Source organism: Acanthochromis polyacanthus, chromosome 17 (assembly GCF_021347895.1).
Source record: "Acanthochromis polyacanthus isolate Apoly-LR-REF ecotype Palm Island chromosome 17, KAUST_Apoly_ChrSc, whole genome shotgun sequence".
In the NCBI taxonomy this organism is placed as follows: Eukaryota; Metazoa; Chordata; class Actinopteri; family Pomacentridae; genus Acanthochromis; species Acanthochromis polyacanthus.
This window is the reverse complement of record NC_067129.1, coordinates 21,006,015-21,021,560: the sequence shown is the minus strand read 5'-3', so window position 1 is coordinate 21,021,560 and position 15,546 is coordinate 21,006,015. Positions and strand designations below refer to the sequence as shown.

Below are 15,546 nucleotides of genomic sequence, written 5' to 3'. Positions count from 1 at the left end.
TGCCAGATAAAACTGGGTGGCTGGGACCAGTAGCTGATTTAGCGGGTGATGGCCCAGTTGGATCCCCTAACTGTTCCTTCACCACCAACCAAGGCACAGATCTAGTGGGATGGCAGATGACCAAAGATAAATACATTTTGCTGTCAAAGGGGGAGGAATTGTCTCCTATGATCTCTCAAATCACCAGCTCACTGGGACCCAAACAGAGCAACAAAGTGGTGGTGGTTGTTGTGGACATTCTCTTCTAGATGTGTAGTTAAACAACACAGAACACCTGAAGCTAATCTTCAGGTCCTGGTTGAGGTTTTGAAAGTTGGAGAGGTGGTGTTAGTTGGAGGTCAGGTTAGAAGAGGCCCCTATAGAGGAGAGCAGAAAGTGGGATTGCACTGTGAGAACAAAGCAGGCTGAATTACTGGTTCTGTTGACTCCTACACTGAAGGAAGTCTGGAGAGGGCCATGCAGGGACTTGTCTAGTAGAACAACCCATTATTATGAGGATCACAGCCTCGTCATTGGAGGGTCTGTGAAAATGAGCCCTAGGTTTTGTAGTTATGGATGGGAAGTGTAGGTTTTCTAATGAGACACATTATGTTTTTAAAAAAGTAGGTTAAAGAGCATTTCAGGCATTTCACCTTCAACAGTAACCTTTGTCCTTTGAAAAGAACGAAGGCAAAATTTGGACAGAGACGCTGTCGTGGAGGATTTATCAGTCATGTACATATCTTCACTGATAAGAAACAAAGGAGCAGAGGTGAAGGAAGCAGAGGGGAAATGTCCCTGCAGTCCAGGAAACCCTTTCCGACCCCACAGCCGGATGTTAAAACGGGATGCTCCTAATGCACAGCACAAGAGACAAACTGACTGACTGTGTGATGACTACAGACAGTCGTGTGGAAGCGCTCAGATGTGTCCTGCTGATACAACAGGACCTGACGAACCGACACAGTGTCTGTGCACAAATCTCCAATACATTCTGCACATATATTGTGAGGATGTGATGTGCCATGCATCACAAAGCCAGTGGGGACCAACCACTCCCACCCCACTCCATCACAGCAGCACATATGGTGATGCACCTCTCCTCCCTCTGCCAGCCTCTGTGATGAGTTGTGAAGTCAAAGCAGGCCGTTAGAAAGGATGCACCTCCTAAAAGTATCATCAATGAGGGGCTGAACAAGAGTAGATGATGTAGCACCATTATTTTTACTCTGTATTGTACATGCACATGCACTTTTCAGTGAGTTGGATGAACAATATTTGTTACATCTAATTCTTTCTGGCCACTCAGTGAAATCAAAGATGAATCGACTGGACTTAAACAAACGGTTTAAGGCTTTATTGAAGTGATGTCTGCCTTTTCAAATGATTTGCTCTAACTGGGAGAAGAGCCTTGGCACCCAACAGCAGACACAACCCCTCTCCCTGTGCAGGCCCCTGCTACACCACCCCTGATGCCCAGAAAGTCTTCACAGAAAGCAGAGGACTGCTTCATGAATCAGAGGTTTGGATGGTGAAGCTTTGTACTTCAGCCATCTTTGGAGAGTTTATGCTAATTTACGCAAAAAATCTACGCTGTTAAAACCGGCAGTGGGTTGTGTTGTGCTGGACCTGTCAGCATCTCTGATGTGGCGCATCTCAGTTGCGTCAAGTTCAAAATGATCAGACAGCAAAGACAGGAAGCTGAGAGATTTGGTTTCCAAAATAATATAGGAACTGGGGTAGAGACCATCTGTTGCTGTCTAATTCCTCTTTGAGTGATGGGATGCTGGTGTTCCTCCCTGTAAGTAAGGAGTATTATTATAGAAATTAAACGGTGAAGTGTGTCTCATCTTATCTTGCAATAGAATATGTCTCTTAATATTATTATTTTTAATTCTTCTTATTGTTACCACTTTTAAAACTGAGTAAAAATAAATAAGAAAAGACAGTGATATATGGGTCATTGCACAATTGGAGGACATTTGGGCTTCAACATTTTTGAAAAATAAACCCTCTCTTTTACAATTTTCTGCTACATATTCATCAATATGAGGTAATAAACTATCAAAGCCTTGATTGGCTCAGCTTACACATCAATGGTACCATTTATATTCCATGTTTTAGTTGTTGTTTGCTAACCCTACTCTAATCACAGTAACAGGGTTGCAAATCCATGCTAATGTTAGCTTTTTCTCAGGAGTAGAAGCTAGATATTTAGCTAGCTGTTACTGCTGAAAAAAAGATGAAAAGTAGGTTGGACACACGTTCCATGCACAATAATTATTATTTAAAATATTATGTTGATTGAAAAAAAAGTTCCCACAATTACAAGAGACATCAATGAAAAAATAATACAAAAAAGAGAGATTTAATTGAATTTTAACTGTTTTATTTGAGATTTAAGTTGGTCATCATTGGGATGGGACATGAGAAAAATGACGATTTTCTCTTATTATTTGGTATTTTTAAAAAATACTTTAAAATATTATTTTCTCCTATATTTCAAAGATTTGGTCTCAGGACAAGTAAATTTACACAATAACTGCATGTTTTAGTATTTTGTACGTGGATTATTTGAAAATTGATGAGTGGGGTGTAAAATGTCATCTAATTCTGGATAACATTAGAGCTAAATTAGCTTAGCTCTAATATTACAGTAAAGTAATTTAGCTCTAAAATTGCGTTTTAAAGTAAAATTGCTTTTTAAACCAATTTTCTATCCACATATAAAGAACCGTTTCTTCCTGCAGTCAGGCTTTAGATGTGCTCTCCATCCAGGCTTTTACTTCCAAACCTCCGCTCGGATGTCCTCGTCTCGTCGTGTTGTTTGTGACCTGACGCCGCTGCGCATCTCACCGACCGGGAATACCGATTTCTGAACATTTCGGCCTTTTCCCCCCGCTGCACCGCAAGCCGTGTTTTCCTGCGAGCTGCTGCAGGGTTGCATTGGCGTCGCGGGGTTCAAGGGAAAGATTCTGTCGGTCGGTATTATGACAAACCGAGATGACACACATTCAGAAGAAGGAGCCGTGTTTGTTTTGTGTGGCGAAATGAGGCAGGGGGTGGAGAGTCGCCACAGAGACGCTGGGCTCTGGCCAAACATCACCGCATTTTAGCACTTATTCGATGCTCGGGATTTGCATTGCATTGCATTCGCTGCATCGCTGATCGGCTGTGGTTTTTTTTTTCTTTTTTTTTTGCAAAGTGCATGGTGGAACATGCAGCTTGTTTGAGGACACCCCCCCTTCCACATATCCATCGCTGCCATGATAGGCAGAGGTCTCCTCTCGACCGCGGCTCGGCCGGTTGGAGAAGAGGCAGATTGATTTGGGACGGTGGGTCGCATCTGCGGATGTTATTCCGTCTGTGGAGCCTGTGAATATCCTCCGCGCTAACGCACCGTGATTCTTACTCAGGGAACGAGGAGAAAGAAAACAACATGTCTTCTCGATCTGCATTACCGTCTGGAAACGACAGGAGTACTGGAGACCATGTAAGTGCAATTACAGCCCATAGCCTGTGTTTGTGTGCATGCAAATGATGAATCGTGCATCCCTGAACAAAGATCTCCTCATATGTGTGGCCTCTGGCATTCTCTGGTTTAATTCACAGTGCAGACAAGGGGGGGTCATGGATGAGCCCCCCCTCTTTAAACGAAGGGGCTGTGGAGGTGAGGTTGGATGGACATTTAGGCTCTGTAGAAATGCTAACCTTGAGTGTCTGCGCAGGGAAAGAGCTGATGGCAGGCAAACAGCCCGGAATGAGTCCATCCGCATACGATAACGCTCAGCGGATATGCGCAGAAAACCAGCCGTCACCTCTTATTATAAGGCTGTGGAGAGATAGTGATGTCACATTATACTCCTGCTGCTGCTGCTGCTGCTTCTGTGTGTGTGTGTGTATTTGCCCAGAAATTGCATGGGTGGGACGAGCACAGGAGGCCAGAACAAATGTATGGAGAGTTATCTGGCTTGTTGGTATGAAGCGAGGGGATTACTGCGTAAAATGATGTGCAGTCCATTGCTGCGCAGCCTACAAAGCGCCCAACCCCAGAGCCAGTGGGTGTCAGACAGCGCCATACATTCAGTACAGTGGAAAACAGTAGCGGCCTGCAGAACAGACACAAGCTAGGACAGAATAGCAGCTTTTGCATATGTAGATTCTATCTATCTATCTATCTATCTATCTGTCTATCTATCTATCTATGATATCAAAATGGTGACATGACTGATTGACGTTGCATTATGTCATTTCACTGCCCTAAACACTTCTGGCAAGACCTCCCCCCATCTGTTTGTTAGCAGAGCTTTCAGCACAGAAGGATGGTTAAGCCACTAGATGTGTGTGTGTGTGTGTGTGTGTGTGTGTGTGTGTGTGTGTGTGTGTGTGTGTGTGTGTGTGTGTGTGAGTTTACGAGGTGCATGATTGATTGTGAATGCAGATCTGTTCCCTCCATTAGAATGGATCTCGATCTGCTGTCATCGCCCTACAATTAAGCGATGAAGACAGATGAGTGAGTTGAGTGGATGAAATGTTGTCTTGCCATGTTGGCACAGGTGAGGCTTGGCTTGATGTGCAAAAGCGTACAGTCGGTGGATTAAGGCTGCCCGCTGTGTGTGCCCTCCAGTGCTGTCGGTTGGGACGGTTGGTGGTGCAGGTGGTGTAGAGAGGGTCCAAACTGGCCCTAGGTGCGGTGTGGGAACAGGAATGGAAGCATGGAGAGGAGGGAGTGTCTGAAGGTGGGGCTTTTAGGCTGCATGGTTGTGTTAGTATGTGTGTGTGTGAAGCTGAGAGCAAGATGACATGCTGGGGGGGATGGAAGTGTGATGCTTCAGGGCCTGGGACCGGCCAGGGACCACTGTGCCGGCATCTGCTCCCTTTTTTTTTTTTACTCTTTCCTCCTACATGCCGTTCTCTGGGAGACTCCTTCTTGTTTGCCCCTTTCCTAGCACATATTCCGGCTTCTCTGTCTCCTGGCACTGCCCTGTGTTTACCCCCACTCCCTGCCATCTATTCTCCATCTTCCCTCCTCGGTGTCTTTCCCTGGTTTGTCACATGACAAGAAGCTGCTTCATACTGTAATACATCAAGCTTTGTTTGTGAAAATGCACACTGTTGTCTTGCCTTTCTTTTCTGCTCCGCTTCCCTGCTGAAAATTATCTGTGACTCAAGCTTGGGCCTCTATCAGTGGTGCAAGACAATGCTCTGAAGCACTGGGGTCCAGACTGGAGTAGCTAACTGTCTACAGGGCTGTGAAAGCTTCAGGGCTACCACACGTTGCAGCAGCAGTATTTTTACCTTGATTCTCTGTCGTGCTGCATGAAGACATTTTTCGGTTTAAAGAAGATGATTCTGAACCCAAAATGGACAATATGTTCTGAGTGTTCATGTGCTGGACAACAGCTGCTAATCCAGAAATGAGGGGCATGCAGACACATGCAGCTCCGCTCAGCATTGCTTCTTTCTGTCTTGATGAACCAAACATTTGGTGATATGATTGGAGCACCGACATGTCACTTTGTTAGCGTACCAGCAGAATATATATATGTAAAGCCAGGCTGCCGGTTGTTTGTTGGTTGAGTTAGACTTAGATTGACGTTATTGGAGGGAAATTCAGTTGTTACACCAGCATGGATATTCAGTAGAGGGGTCAACAATAAGACAGCACAGACTATCAGGGTATGGTATGAAGTGAAGGTAAAATAAAATGAGATAAAGATATGGAAATATAATATAGAAAACATCAACAGAATATACAAGAGTGATACAGAAATGTGCAAATGAGAATGTGCTTAGATGTGCAAATAACATAGATAGGTGCAGGTGAGTTTGCAGATATAATGTTTAGGATGTAAAGTGTCCAGTATGTCACATGTTTTCTTCAGCATGTAAAGTGATAAAGTCCTTTTGTGATCTGCTAGACACAGACGTACTGAAAAGTCGTATTGCTGTGGGGAGGAATGACCTCCTGCACCGTTCAGTTACTTGTTCATGTTGTGATCATGTGTGAAACCAGTGGCTTGGCAGTGACTCCACAGCAGTGTGCGAAACAGTTTAGTGTCTGCCTACAAGCAGGAGAGTATCTTCATATTGTTTGCTGAACAGAGTTCACGACCAGCTCGCTGAGATCATTTTGCTTCTGGAGACCATCAGTGCTCCGAGGGTGCAGACAGTCCTGGAGGTCCTCTGCTAGTCTGCTGCTGCAGTGCTGTGTGTTGCTGGTGTTGGCACAGATAGTGACCCCTGTTCTTTCTCCTCTCTTTAACCCCTCCCCTTCATTTTCTTTCAGCATGTGTCACTGGGGGCCAGCCGCTCAGACAAGACCACCAGCCAGTCCAGCCGCTCACTGGGTGCCCGGTGCAGGAACTCCATCGCCTCCTGCTCCGATGAGCAGCCACACATCGGCAACTACCGCCTGCTCAAGACCATTGGCAAGGGAAACTTTGCCAAGGTCAAGCTGGCCCGCCACATCCTGACGGGCAGGGAGGTAAGTTTCAGGAGTAGCAGAGACCCAGGGTGGGAGGATGAGAATGAGTAGATGATTGAGAGAAAGGTAGTGCTCACCTGATGTTGCTGGTGTCCTTAAGAGGTGATTCTGTCCAGTATTAGATCTTCATCATCGCCATCTTTTAAATATATCTTTGGAGAAGCAGATCTTATCTCATCTCTTAATTTAACCTTTTTCTAGATGTCTCTGTCCAGTTTTGGAGACATATAATGCATTTCTCGTGTAATAACTTGTCTTCTCTTCTGTCAACACACTTTAGGGAATCGGGGGAACTTTATTTTCAAGAGAAATTATTTCACACCATCGTTCAGTTACAAACAACAAAATACAATTTCTGAATACTAAATCATCGTAACATTTATAAAAAAAAGCCCCATTAATAAGGGATTTATTCTTCATATTGTAACTAATGAGTATATTTGTGACAAATGAAGTTTCATACATCAAATAAGCAAATTCAAGCAATATTTGGGATGCTTGAATAAACTATATGACCTCTTTTGTAAGTTTATTACTGTATTATTACCAATATAGAGACTAATCATAACACAGAAACCAATATTATATATGCTATTATTAAAAGAGGACACTGAGTTATTAGCTGTTATAATATAAACATGGTTATAACGTAAAAAAACTTTTATAAAAAGATGCTTGGGTTAAAAATGTTGCACATAATGGATATGATGCAGAGCAGGGGTTTGTGTACTATGTTAGTTAGTCTTAGGATGTATATTTAGGCCATGTCCTTATGATACCTACAACACTTGGAAACAGATGTTTCTTCGTCAAAGATTGGCAGAGAACTGTCATTACAGACGGGGTTAGCTGCGCCAGCTCGTGTCAGTGGGGATTAAAACCACGCGAATGCACTTGACTACAGCTTGTTGAAGTAAATGCTCAAGTTCCAGTCCTGGCATTGATTAAACCCCTAAAAACTTGTCTCTGTTCATCAGAATAATATATGTACATGTACACTACTATTCAAAAGTTTGGGGTCACTTAGAAACATCCATATTTTTGAAAGAAAAGCAGTTTTCTTTCAATGAAGATAACATTAAATTAGTCAGAAATACAGTCTAAAAATTGTTAATGTGGTAAATTATTATTATTGTTAATCAGTTTATTTAGAAAGGGACCATGTACAATATTAAATATAAATGTTGCCATTTGATGTGTTGCACCAGAGTTAACTTTAAGCTAATTTTCATCTGCAGTCCTTTTTAATGAAATATCTACATCGGAGTACAGAGGAACATTTCCAGCAACCATCACTCCTGTGTTCTAATGCGACATTGTGTTATCTCATGTTGAAAGGCTAATTGATGATTAGAAAACCCTTGTTAAATTATGTTAGCACATGAATAAAAGCATGAGTTTTCTTGGGAAACATTAAATTGCCTGGGTGGCCCCAAACTTGTGAAGAGTCGTGTATATATGTAGATTTTTTTCCATAATAAGAATGCCTTCATGCCTTAGAATGGCTTCGATGTAACTCTAGAACTTTCCCTCCTTTAGTATGCCCAGATTTGAGCTTATGCAAACTGGTCCCCACCTCAATCTTCACACCTATGACTCTAATCAGACATTTAGAAACTACTCTATGCCACATAGAGACAAGTTGTGATATTGGAGTAATTCATTTATGCATGTCAGAACTAGAAACCAATTCTGAAAAAGAATGAAGATACAGACGGCACCACCTTGCAAGTTGACAGGATTGATTCTATAGGTTTGCAACGTATTAAACCTTCAAAAGTCCGATTCCATGTTTTTTAAAACCGTTGTTAGTCCAGTACAGTTTTAAGGTACACATGTCCAGGCATCATGTGTCTTACAATGCGCCTAGAATAGGTAAAAAATGTGGTTTTCATGGTAAGGGATCTTTGAGAGTGGTCTCAATCTCTATGTACTTGCTTTAGTAGATGATCCTAATACTCTCATTGGAATTGTACTTTACCTTGTTGAGATGCTGAGAAAGGATTCTTAAATATAGATCTGTAGGAATGGCTTTTGAGCACCATGTAAGGGAGCGGGTCATGAAGCAGATGTTAATGCTAAACGTGGTATGTTTGCTTTTCCTCATCAAAAATACCTTAATGTCTCTTACAGGTTGCAATAAAAATCATTGACAAAACTCAGCTGAATCCAACCAGCCTACAAAAGGTGAGCTTTTCTTCTTTATACTAATGGGTTGTTTATTCATTTTATTGCATGTATGTCTGATACTATCAGCCTTTCAACCTTTGTAAGCAGGAGCAAAAATGGACAGTTTTTTGGGGGAATTCAACAAAATATGTACAGAAATACGGAATACATAAATACGCTCAGGTTTGTCCTCATCTGTTTCTCTCCTGAGAAGGGGCAGGGATGAGAGAGCAGCTGATGGAGAGAGGGCTCATGGGATGTGATGCTGTTTGGCAGGTGCTAGGGATTGGATGGGAGTGAGAGGAGACCTCTGCTCCAGAGATCATCTCTCGTCTCTCTCTGAGCTAATCGCTGCCCTGAGAGGGGGCTGACTCATCTTGGAACCATGGTCATCCAACCCGTGCTTTCTTCTTTTTTTGCGTGTGTGTGTGTTTATATGTTCCTAATTTGTCTCCCCTGAACACACGTTTCTGTGGATAGCTAAGAAGACTGCGATGATTGTGCAGCAGTTTAGAGGTCGTGCGTGTTTGTTTTGGTCACTGTTTCTCTTAGAGGGGTGTCTGTCAGGTATGTGGCACAGGGAGGTTCTTTGGTGGCCTGGTTTCTGTTTCCTCCTGGTTAGCATGTTGGGTTTCGAGCCTGAAATGTGGACACTGGAAGTTTGTTGTGCATGGAGGTGAGGGACAGGCTGAACAGTGGACACTTGACTCAGATTCAGGAGCAGGACTCATAGACATCTGGAGCAGGAAACCTGGCCTGGATATCCAGACCCAACATGGCTGACATTAAGACGATTTGACCATGGGTTGATCGCAGTCTTGGACATCTCGATTTTATCCTCCAGTGATATCAATCAAAAGCTTTTCTCCTCTGTCATGCATGCCTCATTCAGCTGGATCACACACGGTCATGTAAAGAACTATGACTTGGAAGAGTAAATGGGAATGAAAGCTTAGAAAGAGAACACGTGAAGGCATCCTGCAGTGTTGCTTATATGCACATATGGGCCAATGTGTCAACGGCATTTAGCTGGAAGGCTCCTCCTCTCTCTCTTGTCTCTTTCCACCTCCCTTGGCCTATACAAGCTCCTCTGCCTGTGGGCAAGAAGTGAACAGACTAAAAGGATCAAATCAGGGATGAAATGACTGGAAGATGTTTGTGTGTCACTAGTTTTTCCTCACACGAGGTGAAATGCAGAATTTAAGTCTCACCTCAGGTCTCCCCTCAGTTATGTCACATATCTACTATGTAGAGGCTTGCTTTATTGGTGAAAGACTTCCAAAATGTCCTGAAAGATTTGCTCAGAACAAACAGTGGTTGACTTCATTTTTTGCAACTAATCTTCTTCTCTGTGTTTCCAGTGCAGCAACAGCAGTGACCTTGAATTATTATAAAGGCTTTAGTGCAGAAATGCAAGTTCTCAATGTTTTCTTTTGCCCTTTTGATCACAGGCTTCTTGTAATCCTGATACTTTGCTCATCATATTTCTGCCACTTAAATGATGACAGAAACTGTATTTTCTTCATCTTGCCTAGGTAGAGTATAACTAGTTTTCCAGGAACATGTATGTGATCCCTTCTTCTTGCCTGGTGCTTTTCTTGGACTGGACTGGCTGCTGTTGGAGACAATGGTGCAACACTTAGGACAGGATTGAGACGAGAGTGGCGGATTGGTCGCTGATTGGATAATATTCCACAATTGGCCAGTGATGATAGCGGACTTCTTTACATACCCGTGGACTAAAGAAAATCCTGAAGACATGAAAGAGCCTGTATTAGCATAATCTGGACAGTAATGTATGTAGAGGGGAGAAGGAAAGAGAGTGATGTATTGTACAAGGGTGGGTAAAAGAGGGGAGAAGGAAAGGGAAGGGGAGTGAAATCACAGATGAGAAAATCAAAAACATCCATAAAGAAGGTCTGAAACCTCAAAACAACTTATGTCATTTTTCAGTTGTGAACTTCCAAGCTGAAACTCACATTTTAATGCAGTTTGTTTCCATCTGCTAGATTTTAATTATCAGCAGGAATTGCAACAGGAACCCTTCTGTCACTGAGCATGTGCATCCGATCCTGTCGTAGGCCTGCTATTTATTTGCGGTCGTTTACGGTGACCGAGGTCGAACATGTTGCCGGCGGATTGTTCATTGTTTTGACGGATCTGACCCGCTCAGCCCTGCTGTGACGAGCAGGGAATTAATGGGATGGCCTGGATGATGAGACGCTTTAGCACTACGTATCCCAAGATTCCATCGAGCACAGCTGGAGAAGCTGGGAAAGAGCCCGGGCTTAATACCTGGGTCGCTATGGCAACAGTGACGTTGGGGCACTGCTAGAGGAGAAGGCTGCTGGAGGAATTGAATGAAGGAGGAGGGAATGGAGGGAGACACATCGGAAAGGGGAGAGGGCTTGGAGGGTTGAGAAAAGAGGATCGAGGAGCTTATCGCACCATCTTTTTTTTTTGTTTTGCGTTGACGACATGGAGGAGAGTCGCTGGTTTTCAGCGGCCTTTTGTTGTGTTGAGGTAGTGTACTGTTATGTACATGAAACGAGGGGAGCTGGCTCAAATTTAATCCCCTGCACTGCTCTGACAGAAATGTACAAATATATCCCCCAGAGTAGACATATCTCATGCAGGGAGAAAAGCTAGACAGAGTGGAAGTTGGTCTGATTTTGGTTGCAGATTTGTCACATTTGTGTGGGCCATATTTTGTCGGCTTTTTTTTTATTAGGTGGTTTTCACAAATTCTCAAAGTGATTATAAGTATAAATTTGTCTGCTTGTACTGTTCTTTGTTAAAGTGAAGAGCACAATTCATTTCACACAAGTGGGGAATGAAGACACGACTGTATGCTAATTATACAATCAAGCTTTGAGTCTTTAATATAGGCTTCCTTTAGTAATCTCTGAGGTGGTATATTTAAAGAATACTTTTCTATTAGCCAAGGAAATATAGCATTGTTTGTGGGAAGTTTAAAAATGACACACACAAAAAACTATCAGGAGTCAATCATTAAGTCCATCTCATGTTTGACTCATAAACTTTAAAAATGATTGACGATGATTAAACATCAGCTTTCATGAGGAAATTGAAGTTCCAGCAAAATGTATGGGCTTCATGTATATATATCATCGTGCCGACTTATGAGTCAAACGTGCCACCAATGTCCTCCAGCCATCCCGGTCCGACATGAGGCCAGCAAGCTCCTCCTTTATTGCGCCGGTGTGCAAACAAAGAGTTTTGAGGTAGGAGAGCTTTTTTAATGTTGGCCTAGGTTCAAATAGTAGAAGATCTGAGATTAGCTGTTCTTTTGCGCGGAATGCGTGGCCAGCGAATTTCAACGTCCTCTTGGCAATGGTTTTGGCCAACGGCGGTATTAAGTCGTTGCCATAGATGTAAGAATTTCGGACGTGCGCTGTCCAGTCCACGTTGTGCACTATTCGAAGCAGGCGGGTATAGGAGCCGTTGAGACGGTTTAGCATCTCCTGGTTGACCGTCCATGTTTCGCACCCATAAAGTAGCACGGGTTCGACCGTGGCCCGGAACAGTCGAAACCTGTGTTCGATTGGCAATGGGGACTTCCAGACATTTGTTAGCTTCTTGCAAGCCTTTGTAGCAAGCGCCTTCCTAACGCTGATGTCCTTGTCACTTGTTCTGATCCATGAACCAAGATATTTAAAGTCCAGAACAGATTCGATGGGCGAGCCATCACGGAGAGTGAGACTGAATGATAGAATTTGGCCGCAGACAAGCACCTTTGTCTTTTTAGAGCTGATGTTTAAGCCCACCTCGGCGGCAGCATCTTCGACTGCTTGTAGGAGTTCTTGAGCGTGCAACACTTCTTCCGTGACAATGGCAATGTCATCTGCGAAGTCGAGATCAGTGACATGGATGGCGGGGTGTCTCGATGACTTACGTGGTTGCACTTCAAAACCAAGTTTCGGATCACGGAAAGCAATACGCAAGGCGTAATCGAGGACGATGATAAATAGGGTGCTGCAGTGTCGCCTTGCAATACACCAGTTGTGATATCGAAGAAGTCTGTCTCCCCGTCTGTGGTGCGGACAATGGCTTGAGTGACATGGTAGAGCGACTTCAGGGCAGTTGCTACCTTGGGGGGGTATTCCGTACGTAATCAGGATGGCAAACATGCGGGTGCGATCGACACTGTCGAATGCCTTTTTAAAGTCGACGAAGATGGAGATTAGTCGCCGGTCACCACGTTGAGCCCCTTCGATCAGCCTGCAAAGGCAGAGTATTTGTTCGAGAGTACTTCTTCCTTGTCGGAAACCATTCTGGTTTCTCCTTAGAATTGGATCGACATGGGGTTTAACACGGTCAATGAGGATTCGATTGTACATCTTGGCGGCCAAGGAAGTCAAGCTGATGCCTCTATAATTTATAGGGTCAGTAAGGTCGCCTTGTTTTGGAATGGGAATAATGACACTCTTGGCCTATTCTTGTGGTGCAGTGCCTGTTTCAAACGCGAGGTTCATAATGTTGAGAAGTTGAACAGAGGCAATTCCAGATTTGAAAAATTCCGCTGGAATTTCATCGCCACCTGGGGCCTTGATCTTGATCTTTTGGAGTGCAGGATTAAGCTCTTCTAAGGTGATCGGGTCGGTGGAAATGGGTAAGAGATCGGAAACTGTTACAGGGTTGAAATCAGGTTGACTAGAATTCTGACTAGAAAGTTGAACATTGAGTAACGTTTGGAAGTGGGCCAGCCATCGCGCTTTCCTTTCCTGCGGATTACCACCTTTGATTCGAGGAGGGTTGGGTTTCCTATTCCCAGAGATCTCGTTGACAGCGTTCCATGCAACTTTGTATTCGGCTGCTGGGTGTGCTGTTTCAACAATTTTACACTGTTCCTCGATGTGTTCAGTGACCTTTTTGGCGTATAGGTCTTGCAGCTTATTGCTGAGGGTTTGTTTAGCAGATTTGGTCCTGACTTGTTGCTTTTCCTTCCTGAGCTCTTGAACATCTGCATCGTTCCATGGAACTCGGCGATTTCTGCGCCGAACAGGCGGAAGTACGGACACGCTTGCCTCTTGGGCCGCCTGAACAAGGGTGCTGTAGTTATCCGTCTCTGGGTCGTCTTGAAGAATAGCAAGGGCTGCATAACGATTCCAAAAGGTGTGCTCGAAATCGGCTCTAAGTTGTTGTTGTTTTCCTTCTAAGAGCAAGGACCACTGCCTTTTGAGAGGTCTTGAGGAAGATGCCGGAGTACAGCAAAAACAAAGCTGAATTTTCGCGGACAGCATTTTGTGATCTAAGTTGACATCCGGGTTTGAGAAGGAACCTGTGTCTTTTAAGCTGCTTTTCCATTTCCTCCGGACCAATATATGGCCAATTTCTGTATGCAGTGGAAGAAAGGTGATCTTCTTGGCACGTCTTTTTTGGAAACTGGTCGCACACGACAATAGATCGTGGTCGGCCATCAAGTTCGAAAGAGCCTGTCCATTCCTGTTGGTAGAATCCGCTACTGCAAAAGGGAAGTTGTCTTTTCCTAACCTTGCATTGAAATCGCCGCAGATGATAAGGAAGTTGTGAGGAGGGACAGTGTCTATAAATCATTCAAGATCGTTATAAAATTATTCTAATTCAGAGGGAGGAGACATGTTGGTGGGGCTGTAGCATGAGAGAATTGTGATTTTCGGGTTCCCTTGGAACTCTAGCGCACAGATGCGACTTGATACTATCTGGGCCTGAGTCTTGCGTGCTTTGTCATTGAGAATGAAGCCCACACCTCCTTGTGAAGCGCCAACGGTGTTCCTGACGGCCAGTGAGAGGACCAATTGCCAACCTTTTCCGAGTTTTTCATACAATAGAGTGGCACCGCTGAAGTCGCTAATGGCATTTTGTCGATGCTCTTGGATAACCAAAACGCCGATGTTAAACAGTTCACAGGACCCAACAAGTTCCATTTTTTTCCAATCGTTAGGGGAATTCAAAGACCGAATGTTAAACGTTGAAATGTTAACAGCCTTTTTGGGTGAGAAGATACGCCTTGTGGACCTCCCATCTGCCACGCCCCTCCGGGGACAATGGTTTAAGGACGCAACTTCACAGGAGTCGAAATCTACGGAGGGCACTTGGCGCAAAGGAGAGGAAGACGCCGATCGCGTCGGTCGCGAGATGTATTGTGAAGGTTTCATGGCTGCCGGGGCTGCCGGCCGTCAGGCGTCGCCACTCGTCACTGACGTTTGTGTTTTTAGGTTCCCACCAACCAGTATTTTTATCGTGACACCATCACTAGGCAGATTGCCAACCAAGGCTCAGAGAGCTCTGCCCACCCTATTGCCATAACCCTGGCAGGGTGGCTAGGGGTTACTAGCACTTGCCAAAGGTGCTACCCCAGACTGTGGTGGGCGGGTTTGTCCAATTTCCCCGTGGTAGGCTAAGGATCCAACCTGTCCTACCCCACTGTTGTGTACACATATAAAAAGGCTCAATTGTGTATTTTCATGAAATTGTGTGACTTATGTTTTAGTAGGTTGCTCCAGTGATTCATGAAGTCTGGGACTGGCACAAGATTTTTCATCTAGTGCATGAAATGTTGTCATCTACCCAAGTCTACGTCCACATGTAGCCCACAATCTGTGTCCACACAGACTGCTCACAGCTAAGCAAATGTTTGTTTTGAGGAGAGACTATGCGAGGAGATTCACTATCATCCATGCAGAGAATGCGTCCTGATCTTACACTTGCAGCATGTACGAGCAGTAACAGCCATTACTCAGGGGACTGCAGGATTCCTTGCCAACAGCAGTAGGGCCTGTGTTACAGATGTTTTTTTGACCACTCGTAGGTGCACTTATGCGATTTCTCCATTAAACTCACACTGGAGCATAGAGGAAAAGGTCATATTCTGTGTCAGTAGGCAGCCAGGCGAGAATACATTCATTTTG

At 44.1% G+C, this 15,546-nt stretch overlaps 1 protein-coding gene across 4 annotated transcripts in view; it reads left to right on the top strand.

Moving 5' to 3' along the window:
• The first annotated feature begins 2,793 nt into the window (after positions 1-2,793).
• Positions 2,794-15,546, top strand: part of mark4a (MAP/microtubule affinity-regulating kinase 4a) — a 40,602-nt gene continuing 27,849 nt past the window's right edge. For 3 of the 4 annotated variants that reach the window (XM_051937156.1, XM_051937155.1, XM_051937157.1), the window contains exons 1-3: positions 2,794-3,472; positions 6,269-6,466; positions 8,600-8,653. In XM_051937156.1, the coding sequence (XP_051793116.1) occupies positions 3,419-3,472; positions 6,269-6,466; positions 8,600-8,653 (306 nt within the window). In that variant the 5' untranslated portion in view covers positions 2,794-3,418. The remainder of the gene's footprint in view (positions 3,473-6,268; positions 6,467-8,599; positions 8,654-15,546) is intronic. The other variant, XM_022204550.2, reaches the window with a different exon arrangement.